The 12024-nt window shown below is 45.2% G+C and overlaps 1 protein-coding gene and 1 long non-coding RNA gene across 3 annotated transcripts in view; one reads left to right on the forward strand and one right to left on the reverse strand.

Annotated features, from left to right (window-relative positions):
- Window positions 1-12024, reverse strand: part of LOC139059317 (uncharacterized) — a 64856-nt gene that overhangs the window by 16674 nt on the left and 36158 nt on the right. The window contains exons 3-4 of one of the 2 annotated variants that reach the window (XR_011514080.1): window positions 11020-11258; window positions 6869-7075 (exon numbers count right to left, since the gene is read on the reverse strand). This is a non-coding gene — a long non-coding RNA (uncharacterized lncRNA). Of the gene's footprint in view, window positions 1-6868; window positions 7076-11019; window positions 11259-12024 lie in introns of those variants that run through there. The other variant, XR_011514079.1, reaches the window with a different exon arrangement.
- Window positions 4312-12024, forward strand: part of LOC135899573 (colorectal mutant cancer protein-like) — a 42083-nt gene continuing 34370 nt past the window's right edge. The window contains exons 1-8 of the mRNA XM_065428879.1: window positions 4312-4740; window positions 5990-6234; window positions 6687-6835; window positions 6923-7179; window positions 8852-8961; window positions 9097-9239; window positions 10081-10317; window positions 11052-11246. Coding sequence (XP_065284951.1) covers window positions 4616-4740; window positions 5990-6234; window positions 6687-6835; window positions 6923-7179; window positions 8852-8961; window positions 9097-9239; window positions 10081-10317; window positions 11052-11246 — 1461 coding nt within the window. The 5' untranslated portion in view covers window positions 4312-4615. The remainder of the gene's footprint in view (window positions 4741-5989; window positions 6235-6686; window positions 6836-6922; window positions 7180-8851; window positions 8962-9096; window positions 9240-10080; window positions 10318-11051; window positions 11247-12024) is intronic.

The raw sequence follows: 12024 nt of genomic DNA on the forward strand, positions 1-12024 counted from the left end.
AGGAATACTGCCATAACATAAGTAACCCTTTGTTACACAGGAGAAGAAAGGGAGTTAACCGAGGGGCCCGATATTTATTAATCATATAAGAAGCTAACAAACAATGATATCAAGGAAAACATAGGAGAAATTACTTTTACTTACTAATTTAATTAAAGAAATTATAGATTAATGGAAATGAAAGTGGATGGAAAAACAATTTACCGCAGGTGGGGAACGATCCCACGTCTTCACATTACGTGAGCGTTGCTCTACCAATTTAGCTACTGCGGCACCGTTTTCCTATCCACTTTCTTCGGTATTTATGTTTTACTACAAGAGCTCACCTTGGGAGTATTAGCAAGCACCACCACTCGCAAACCTTGGCAGCGGATGTGGAACATCTTTTCTACGACAGGCGTCACGAGCACGTGATCTTTTTTGAGTGAAGGCAACTGGTCGATAAACCCACATATGCTACCTGAGGGCATCAATGTAGCCAGATTCTACACCTTTTTCATGTAATAGACAAGAAGAAAGGGGGTTAGCCGAGGGGCCCAATTTTTATTAATCATATCATAAGAAGCCAACAATTGATGACACCAAGGAAAACACAGGGGAAATTACTTGTACTTACTAATTGAATTAAAGAAATGATAAAATAACGGAAGTGAACATAGATGAATAAACAACTTGCCGCAGGTGTGGGGTGATCCCACGTCTTCGCATTACGCTTGCGATGCTCTATGAATTTAGCTGCCGCGGTGCCGTTTTCCCATCCACTTTCTTGGGTATTTATGTTTTCTTTTACTACTAGAACTAACCCTGGGAGTGTTAGCCAGCACCCCCACTCAGAAACCTTGACAGCAAATTGTTACTTAATGAGGGCCTCGAATCTGGCAACATTGATGCCCTCAGATAGCATATGATAGCATATAGCATAGGAGAAGGGGATATAAAGAAAAAAAAATAGGAGTGGGAGCAAAAGGCTAGGTGGCGCCAGCCACCACTCATTACAAAGGGTGTAGCCGCCATCCATCCATCCATATGTGGGTTTATTGACCAGTTTCCTTCACCCAAAAAAGATCACGTACTCGTGACGCCTGCGGCAGAAAGGACGTTCCACATCCGCCGCCAAGGTTTCTGAGTGGGGGCGCTGGCTAACACTCCCCGGGTTAGTTCTAGTATGTGGGGAAGCGCGATTCACGCGTCCCCTGATATGTTGTTTGCATAGATGTTCTACTAACTCTATGGTTGTTTGCCCCCATAGCCCCCCCCCTCCCCTGTAATCCGGCTTCGCCGCGTGGCTTTACGGCGGCGGTCGGTATGCTTGCAGGGTAGTACGAGAAATGGCGCGAGTGTTGCGCTGCAAGCGCCACTTAGCGGCGGCCCGGGGTTAGTCGGGCGCGACAGGGAGGAGGTTCCTTCTCTTCGGCTCGGATCAGCAAATGGCGCGGATCGACAATCTGCACGTGTGCCGATCCATGCTTCTGCGAGACCGGAATGGACGAACACAATCGTTGGAACGCGCCCCCGGGCCCGTTCGCGTGACCGTACGCGCGAACGTCCAGGCGCTGGTGTCTAGCATGGGGCGAACATATTCGCTGCAGTCGTGGTGAGCCGGACTTCCGCGATTTGTCGCGCGCCCATCGGCATGTTTTGTGGATAGCAGCCCGGCTAGCAGGCAGACAGACAGCCAGACAGACAGACAAAGAACTTTAATAACAAGGTCCTGAGAGGCTTTGCCCTAAGGCAGAGCTGTGGGCCGCTCCCACGTGGGGACTGGTAGGCCGAGCCTAACCGCCGCATCGTGGGCTTTCTGGACAGCCCAAGTTTGACATGCATATTCTGAGCTCCGGATGGCAGAGCTCCATTCTTGTTCTGTGATGCGACTGGGTCCCTGTAACGAGGGGCATCGCCAGAGCATGTGTGCGAGATTGCTAACAGCGGCTAGCAGGCATTATTCTATGAAAGTGCAATAAATACCCTTGTGATTGTTTGCACTACTGTGTCGTTCCTTTGTCCCAAGAGCACGGGTAAGAACCCCACAAGTACAGTAAAAAAAAATACCTAAGAAAGTGGGTGGGAAAACTGCGCCGCAGTAGCTCAATTGGTAGAACATCGTAAGCGTAATGCGAAGATGTGGAATCGTTCCCCGCGTGCAGCAAGTTATTTTTTCATCCACTTTCATTTCCATTAATGTATCATTTCTTTAATTCAGTTATAAGTACAAGTAATTTCCCCTATGTTTTGCTTGGTGTCATTGTTTGTTGGCTTCTTGTGATGTTCTTTGTTATACAGGTCATTTTTTTTGCAGAGGCGTTCTACTGTACAAAAAAGGCTGTAAATCTGAACCCACGCGGTCTGCTCAAGCTGCAGAAATATTCTGACTTTTCTCGGGTCCCGTCGTCAAAAAACATTTGATGCCACCGAAGGTTAGTCATACATATTCAATTGGCTGTGTCCCATGCTATATATTACATTCGAACCTCGTTATGTCGAAGGAGAAGCCATTTACTCCGTTATACCGACTATCGCCATTTACTGCAGTATATGCCCAATTGTATACACGAATTTGAACATGCAAAAAAGCCTACGGCTCCGCCACGCAGCCGCGTGTGCGATGAAAATTCAATAAAATAAAGAGCAAAAGACTCCGGCTTGCAGCACTCGGCTAGTTAGCACCTGACGCGACAACAATTACGATAGCGTCCTTATTATGTTCCAATCTAATGGTATTTCGCTTCTGTTTGGCTAGCTCATATTGTCGTGAAACCCGTTGAAGTATGCGGTCGATCTAGCTTGGCACAGCGCCAGAAACGCGGACGCGTTCGGCCCTTGAAAGCGAAACTATCTGATCCACCGCTTTCTCGTGACCCCGCTGTGTGCGCGCCAGCTTGGCTTGGCCGGCTCGATCGTGCCTCTTTCACGTAATCTCGAAGGTCACGCCTAGCCGCGTCAGCAGAGCCCGGCGCGCCGCAGTGAGAGAGAGGCACTGGTTTTTTAGCAAGCATCAACATCGATACGTGGCGCGGTGCAGCTAGGCCGTGTCCTGCGACATTGCGATTTAGATCTTGGAGGATGAAGCTATAGGTTCACCAGCTATGTGCCGCAGCGAAAGAGAGGCGCGATAGTTTTTCCCACCTCCATGTGCGATAAGATAAGGAGTCGATCCTTGTGCGCGACCACTGTGTGCACGGCGGTGAGAAAGACCAGTGTTCTCGACGGCGTATTCGGTGCGGGAATATTGAACTGGCTGCGCAGAACGAGTGCAGAACCTGGCGGAAAGCGATAGGCTCGGTGGCATCGGTGCGCGATCCTTCTTTTTGGTTTCAGAGATAAACCTATAGTTCGTTATATCCATTGGCAGAACAAGGTTACTTCGTTAAAATGAGGTTTAAAATACGTGGGTATCTCAAGGGGAATCGCATTTACTTCGTCATATCCCGATTCGTTATAACGAGGTTCAAGGGCATAACTATTTTCAAGTTTCTTCCGCTTCACTCTCTTACTTTCTCTTTCCTCAGCTCCCTTTCAATAGTACTTTGCCAACTCTTGGGCCACCTTTTCTTCCTCTGGCCATTAGAATCTATATCCTCATCGCCTGCTTTTCATTGCAGCACTCATCTCAATTATTAGGTGCATGGTTGCACAACCAAACCAACTCGCTTTTCCCTCTTGAATCTTGTCTTTAACATTTATTGCAACATTAATTTCTTAAATATGGTCATTAAGACCTCTATTGTTGCCACTTTCCACTAGCTCGGTCAGCATCCGCCTTTCAGTCACCTAGCTTTTCCTTGAATCTGAAATTTTCCATGTGATTGTTTCATTGTCCTTATTAGATATGACCATACTACTGTCTTGAAAACACGAACCTGTAATTTGATTTGTATACCTTCTCCTCGAATGACTTGAACATCCTATCATCGGGTAAATGTCAGTGGTCACACATAGAACAAAGGTGCAAGACGGGTATGCAAATAATGGAAATATGTGTGTTAAAGTATGAACAGATATGTGGCGTTGATTTTGCTCGATTGCAATTGACGTAAAGAATCGTATGCGCTCTTGGTGCACGCTTGGCGCAGATATCGGATTGACCGAGTCTTGTATGTGTTTGAGGTACGGTTTCAATTTTCGCTACAACTTTCCTTGACTACAATCTAGTACAAATTACTTGCTTTGCGATTGTGACGTAGAGTTGCGAGGCAACTCTACATTTTGGTGTTCCAGCATTTGCCATGCGAGCCCATGCTGAATTGTCTTGAAGCTTTAGCGGGCGTAGCGTCGTAGTCTGGCAACAAGAGAGTTACTGTTTCGGGAGGGGAAATGTGTTTTCGTATCAATGTAATTTCGGTCTTGACCTTTGGTCGAGCTGCTGATTGCCGTTTACTCAGCGCGCTTTTGCGCCTTAAGTCTTAACTGTTTCGGTTGCTGGTATATATTCAACAGCTCATTTCAGCTATGAAGCGAGTAGCTTTGTGCGTATCCTGCTTGAGCGCATGCCGAGCGATCCGTGCGATATGGCATCGCCGGAGAGGGCTCTTCGGCCTAATGTAAACAATTGACGTCCTGAACTTCAGGTCGCAGCTGGAACTGCAAGTCGCGCCTTTAAGGCTGCCCATGGGTAGAAATGCACATGGCCAGCGACGTGAACAGTGAATCTAGTGGGAGTGATTCCGGCTCAACTCCGGAAGAAGAGCGGATTCGGCGGCTCTTCCAGACCTGTGATGGCAACGGGGACGGTTACATTGACAGGCTAGTGAAGCTTTGCTCATCTTTAGTAGCAGTTTCGCTGCTCTGATTTTCATCAGATGTTGTAAGCAAGCCGAGTTCCAGCTGAAAAAGCTTCGGATTCTAGCCAAACAGGTTGCGATTATATGAATTTAAGCGTGTTGCATGGTTTCGACTGCCTACCGCCGCCGCAGTGTTTCTGAACAGTAAATATACTTGCAGATCTATTCTTCTACCGTAAGGTCTGTAGATGATGGCTCCTTCATGTCTTCTACGTCACAATGATGCGATTATTACTAGGAGTCCTAACGTGGGCTAAACTTGTGCCGCGCAGCCAGCTTGCTTTTTATTGTTGCACACACTAAGATGCGACTCTAGGCATTTGAAACTTGGACAGCCAGTAGCAGAGACCTTAGCTAAGGATTATTTGAATGCGCTTAAGTGCGTCTTTGATGCTGTAATGCACAATAATACGTCTCAAGTGATGTCTCTAATGAACTGATGCGATACCAATCACGCCCTGCTTCGCGAGCTGCTCCCGTGCTTGAACACCAAAGAGTGGAATGAGCTGCTTGTATTCCACGTGCAAGAAGGATGATTCAGGGTGATGATGTGGGTGCGAATTAAATGGACAATGGTAACGCACATATTCCATCCCCCTTTCATTTTGTGAAAATGCTAAGAGCACTTATGATGCATCAAATAGCAAGAGCGTATAAGCACGTGATGATTTGAGGTCGGCACCTTCCTATGATGTAATCCATTTCTCGACAACAGGTGTTTCAATACCTGCGTTTATTAGAGCATTTATGCTTTCTGCAAGGAGCTGTCACCTCTTGTTTTCAAGTGTTTGCTGCAATAAAGTATTGCTACCTGGAGCCAACCATATGAAAACAATGTCCAGTGTCCGAGGTGATTGCAGTAGATGTCCGCCATCTGCTTCGGACATGTCACCCTGCGAAAGTGTACTTGAGGTGCGAAGTTGAGAAGCGACCAAAAAACTATGAATGATGGCTCATGGACAGTCCGTTTTATAAGTCACTTTTGCAGGAACTACATGAAATGGCCCTCCATGATTAAATGTAATTTCATCCTTACATTATGTCATGTTGCAAACCAGGCAAATAAAAAATATATATAGGTAATAAAAATTATAAATTATTTTCACACTTAGAAGTTTAGCGGACAAATCATGCTAAATAAAGTGTTCGAAGTGCTGACACAACTCTTTTCTTAACACTCTGTTTGCTTCTTTCCCGCTATACCAACTTAGCCAAGACCTGTTGGCAGTGTGCCGTCAGCTGAATCTCGAGCACAGCGTCGGAGAGCTGATGGAAGAGCTCGGAGCTGATGAGGATGGGCGCATCTCGTATGCCGTGTTTCTTCGGAGCCGCATGCAACTTATGGGCGAGATCAAAGCCCTCACACATCAGGAGGAGGAGAAAACACTGGAAAAGTGCCCCGCTACATCTGCACAGGCTTCAGGTTCCTGGAAGGCAGGGAGTGACGCTAGTCAAGGTAGGAGCAGTGTTTTGAGTGCAGATAGTCTGTGAACATGTTCAATACTGCAGTGTTTGAGGCAATGTGCAATTATGTAGCAGCCTTTGCTGTGTGCCCCAGCTTGCAGCTGCTGAGCAAAGAGGGGAACGCGAAGCCACATGTTGCATCTAGTAGTAGATAACTGTGCACTTATGAGGGTTGGTCATATTTTTTTAGGTTGTGTTCGAAATTTGAATGCAGCAACTAAAGCTATTTGTGATAAATTCATTTGCTTTAAACCATTTCAAACATCAACATTTTTTTCTTTGGTCTCATTTGTATTGATGAAATCAAGTTCTCAAGCCCAGTGGTTTCAGGAATAGACACCTTTTCTTTTATATTAGGGCAGGCGATATCCCTGCTTGCCTTAACTTGCCATGTATACACATGGAATTTACATCTGATTTTTTGCATAACTGTGGGTACTGCAGGAGCTCTGTCTGAACGGCATGAAAGTTGGGAGTTCGACTCTGGCACGCGAGACTTGAGCCCAGAGCCTAACACGCTACAGAGGTTGATTGAAGCTTCTGGCGGGCCCATACCCAGCAACACTGGTGACCTACTTGAGCTGGCGAACAAGGTGAGTGGGCAAAATTGAGTGCTGACATAACAGGCCATCTGAAAGTGTTGGTTATTGCCCATAACGTTGCACTAACCTTCCTACCAGTTACATCTGGCTGCTATATCATCGCTGAAAAATGAAGTGTACGACCTCGCTGGTCGACTACAGCAAGTGTCCCAGGAGAAAGATGCTCTGGAGAGGAAGCTGAGCAAACGGCAGCTGCAACGCCTGCAGGTTTCTCGGGACCAAGAAGATCGGCTGGAACAGCAGGCACAGCGTTATGAGGAGCGCATCACAGAACTCCACAGTGTCATTGCTGAACTCTCCAAGAAGCTGGACATCCAGAGGTCTGCAGTGATCAAGTCAGTGCCAGTTTCCTCCTGCTATGTGTTAATTTCATTGACCATTTTTTCTGTGTACTGTGAGCAAGCTCCTTCACCAATGAACAAGCTTGAGGTACTAGGTGTAATGCCGTTATCATTCATTCCCTAATAAGGGCTGTACACGTTTAGCCCCAGCTGCACCCTCATATTTGACACCAACCACAGTACAAACCCCTTTTGGTAGGCTTCTCGCTTTGCTGAGAAAAGAATGCAGAGGAGATGAAAATGTGTAAAAATCTCTAAAGTGGCAGTGATTTGACAGCCAGGTTATATTTGCAGGTTGACTGCAGTTATGCTCAACCTCAGTTATGAGACGTTGCCATTATGCTCAGTTATGTAAAGAACTTTACTGCGTTTTCATATGTGGCAATGTTGCTAAGGGAAGAACTGTGGTTTGGTTTTTATCTTTTCTTGTTTGTGTGTGTGAAATTAAGTGCACTAAGCCGTAACTGAGGTTCAGCCGAATTAACATTACCATACGTTTCTATGCTACAAGAGTTAACCCTGAAAATTATTACTTTTAATAAAATAACTTTCAAGTAAGAGAAATCTATCCCAGATTTACATGACTACAAAAATATTATCTTGGAGACATTGCTAATGCTACCTTGATTTACAATCATGTTTGCAAAAGTTACATTGTGAAAACGGCCATATGGACGGCAATGCTGTGTGTTCAGGAGGCAGCTGTGGCCATGATGTACCACATATTTGTGAAGCATGCACATGTGTATACAAGCACAATTTGCTTGCTCCATACAGTACTGTAATCTTAAATGACTAAACTTGCAGCTGAGACTGAAGCAAAAACATTTAAAGGTATTGTAGATGTTAACTGGTGCAGTGTGAAGCAGGAAAGATGGACACAGAAAAGACGAAGATGAGTGCTTGTCTGTGTCTGCGTCTTTTCTTTGTCTCTATGTCCTGCTTCGTGATGCACCAGCGTTATGGAAAACCAATTAGCCAGAACCACCATCCATCGAAGTTACATTACAGATATCCACAAGTTTTCAAATCGAAGGAGTGCTGTTCACGCTTAATTTGTGTATGTAGCCATAGACAAGAAACTTGCCCTCAGATTTAAAGGGACACTAAAAAAAAAAAAAACACTACATCAGTTTAAACTGACTAGGTTTTTTATTTTCTGGAAAAGAAAAAGAAGACCAAACTTTATTTTCTTTAATCTTTGATACCCCAGCGTGGTCCGTCACTATGACATCTTGGATTTCAAAATATTGTTTCATATTTGGGCTTTTCTGATATAGCAGAAATTCTTGAAACTTGCCAGGTTCCATTTTTGACTCCATTATAATACACTGTAGTCCATCTTTACTAATAAAAATGTTAACTAGGCCTGAGCAGACACTGTCGACATCCTTGACCTCACAGCAAGCTGGTATGGGAACTTCGAGATGGCAGTGCCACCTGTGTTTCGTTTGTGCATATTTTCTGGCTTATCAAGCCTCCTCTGGCTGCAAGAGTGGCACTTTTTTGTATTGTATAATCATAATTTACTAATACAGCTCAACATTGTTTTACCTTTAGTGTCCCATTAAGTGAAAAGAAATCTACAGGCTTTTTCTCAAGCTCATGTACTACGGCAATGTGGCTGTGCTTTAATTTTGTCACTGATTTAAGCATTTCCCTGTAGGGAAGAGGATGAGTACAGTCAGCAGTCGGGAGATGAATCAAGGATCAGTGATGTCTTGAGCCATTGCACAAGCAACGAGAACTTAGCTACAGAGTCTATTAGTGACAAAGGTGACTATATTCTGCTTTATGAACTCACACTTTTGCATGTCTTTTTGTAATCTGCATTGATGCTCAAGATGCATAACGCCAGCAGTGATATTGTGATGAAGGGCCTCCCCCACTTCTTGTTTTCTTTCTTTTCAGACAACGAATCCCCACCAGAGTTTACTGATGTTATTTCCGGAAAATGTACCACCACAGAAGTAGTTGTTCCAGTGCAAACTCATGAAGGAGAAGATACCAGTAGTGGCCTTGGAGACAATGAAAGCTTTGATGAGAAGCCCCAGGTGAGGCAACAGTGCTTTCAGAAATGCCTGTTTGCTTGACGTAAATTTTCAGCTTTCGATGAAAATGTTTCCAGTTTTTTATAAAGATGCATGAGAAAAAAGTTTTGCCACAGTAAAACAATCCTCTCGGGATGTGGTCCCAAGCATTGCATTTTTAAGAAAGAGCGTGACTGTATAAATAAATTTAGCTTTTGTTTTAAGCATTAATTTACCAATCTTAGCTTATACTATGGCATGCTGGAAAAGCCTGTTAACAGCCCTGCTTTTCATCTTTGCAATTGATGGGAAGAGAGAGAAGACAAAGCTAGGAACAGTTATTAATAACCTGGAAGGTTATACTTCTTTACCACCGCTATGTTGACGCCTCCCTTGAATCAAGTGTAAGATGTGAAAACTTAGGAGGAAAGTAGGCATTTGGAAGTGAGATAGCGTGTCTCATGCTTTTTGTTCAACAAATTAATATTCATCGCAGCGGCTCAGTGGCTATGTTGTTCTGCGGCTGAGCATGAGGTCGCAGGTTCAATTTCCGGCTTAAGCCACTGCATTTCGATAGGGGTGAAATGTGGTACGCACGTTAATGAACCCCAGGTGGTCAGAATTAATACAGAGTCCTCCACTGTGGCACCTGTCATAGCCTCAGTGTTGCTTTGGATTGTTAAGCCTAACGAATCAATTGATAGACCAAACAAACTTGAGTAGTTCTGATTTTCATAAGAACCAGCAACGCAGTGCGAAACCTGTGTCCCTGTGTGCAATTTGAAACATTCCCATCCTCCCCAGCTAACCAGAAGCTTTAGCTATAAGCTGGCTCAGATGCATATTTGGAAAATGCCTTGTGCAGGGCTTTCGCAGTAGCAGTAGCAGCCATGGCGTGCGTGGTGGTCACGTGACAAGTGTAGAGCACCGTGCCACATCGTGCCAGAGCTTACAGGCATCCCAGCTGCAGGAGGAAATGGCGGCTCTGCGGTCACAAAATATAAGCCTGCAGGAGCGGCTGGCCCGCCAGGAAGCCGACTTGCAGAGGGCAAGGGCTGCTACAGCTGCACTACGTGAGGACAGGGATCGCTGCCAGCGCAAGGCAAGTTTTTTCTTTAACAACCAACAGCTGTCTTTGTCACATTCAATGCTGACCCCGTCTACTTTCCGTCCATGCCTCAAAACCCCTTGTCCAGGAGCAAGAGGTTACATGCACTCCATTCCTGTGATGGCCAGGGTTTTCCATTACCATGGCAACATTCAATTCCACCATCACATCACAAACACTAGTATTCCACGGAGGGCTTTTAGAGTAAAGCTTTTTAAGCAAACACTTCTGGACTTTGCTGAGTGTTGCTGATGAGTGCTGCTATCTTGCTGTATAGTTCGCACTCAGAAAATAAATAAATTACATGTCCCGTGGTGGAATTTAACCTTGGTCTACCAGTGCTCTGACCATTAGGCCCTATTCGCATGCATACTTCTCTTGTGCCAATGCCAAGTAACTCTTCGAGGCAACAGGCGCGTGCATCACGTCACACAGCTTGTGTGCACAAAAGCATGTACACACGAGAGAACTGCTTCGTGAAACTTTCACTTCACATAGTTTCCAACATGTGCATTGTAAATTTTTGTAGTGTGTCATGGGACTGAAGGAATAGAACATAGTATGCAAACATTCTGAACATGCTGTTAGCATCACAGAGGTTAGCAACGTTATAAGTGGAGAAAACGTATTACTAAGGTTCTATGGTACAGCATTTCAGCTGTAAATACAAATTAGAAAGAAGTTTTTATGACTTACATGGAGTGTGCTGTTTCTGTTGACTTCCTCAGTTTCGTGACCTCCAGCAACGTGTTGCCACAAGTCCCCAGAGTAGCTGTGGTCAGATTCCAGGTGGCAGCGCATCCCCATTGGCTGAGCAGGCGGCACAACCTGTGGCCAAGATGGCTGAGCGAGTCCGCTTGCGCAAAACAGAACCCCCTGCTTCACCGAGGCTCATCCTTGGATCAGAAATGGCCAGCCTTGGGGTGAGTATGAGTCTGCGGTTTTTGGCCGTGTGAGAGTCTCAGACAACTGCAGTACACACCACTCAATGACTGCTCGTAGAACATAAAATAATTCGAACACACTTTGTTTTCAGACACTTTCACAGCACTATCGTTTGCCCCACAGAGATAATATACATTCATTCATTCACTCATTCACAAAACTTTATTAGTGTCCTGAAGCCCGGTCTTTTCAGACCGAGGCGGGCCGCGTCCACGTCGGCACCGCCAGGTCGAGCCTTATGGCGTCATCGTGGACCCTCTGGACAGATAATATACATGAACAACCGAAATTTCAGACTGTTTATAGTGCACTATTCTATTCTATAATTCCGACTTCACCTGCACGACCACATGCTAATTCTGCCACCGTGATAAACAGAAAGAGCAATGTTTTTGTTTCAGTACGTTGCCAGCACCTGCTCCAAACCAAAGTAGCAAAGCCTAGTCAAATGAGTAGTTACCAACTACACGCAAATCACCAGACAAACCAAGCCAACCAGCTAAGAAAGGCTACAGCTGCAGATTGTCATGTCCAGTGCTCTTTCTTTTTTTTCAAATGCAGTGTTTGTTCCATAACAAGTTAAATAGTGACACCGGAAAACACTGTACCAGGTGACTTCATTGTCTGCTGCTAGGAATCTTTGATGCTTAGGATGCTCACGTGGTGGTCACGTGGCCAGTGTGGAGCACTTTGCCATATTGTGGCAGAGTCTATAGGCATCCCAGCTGCAGGAGCTTGACCTCACTGTCGTGTGAG

The sequence above is a fragment of the Dermacentor albipictus genome, chromosome 4 (genome assembly GCF_038994185.2).
Source record: "Dermacentor albipictus isolate Rhodes 1998 colony chromosome 4, USDA_Dalb.pri_finalv2, whole genome shotgun sequence".
In the NCBI taxonomy this organism is placed as follows: domain Eukaryota; kingdom Metazoa; phylum Arthropoda; class Arachnida; order Ixodida; family Ixodidae; genus Dermacentor; species Dermacentor albipictus.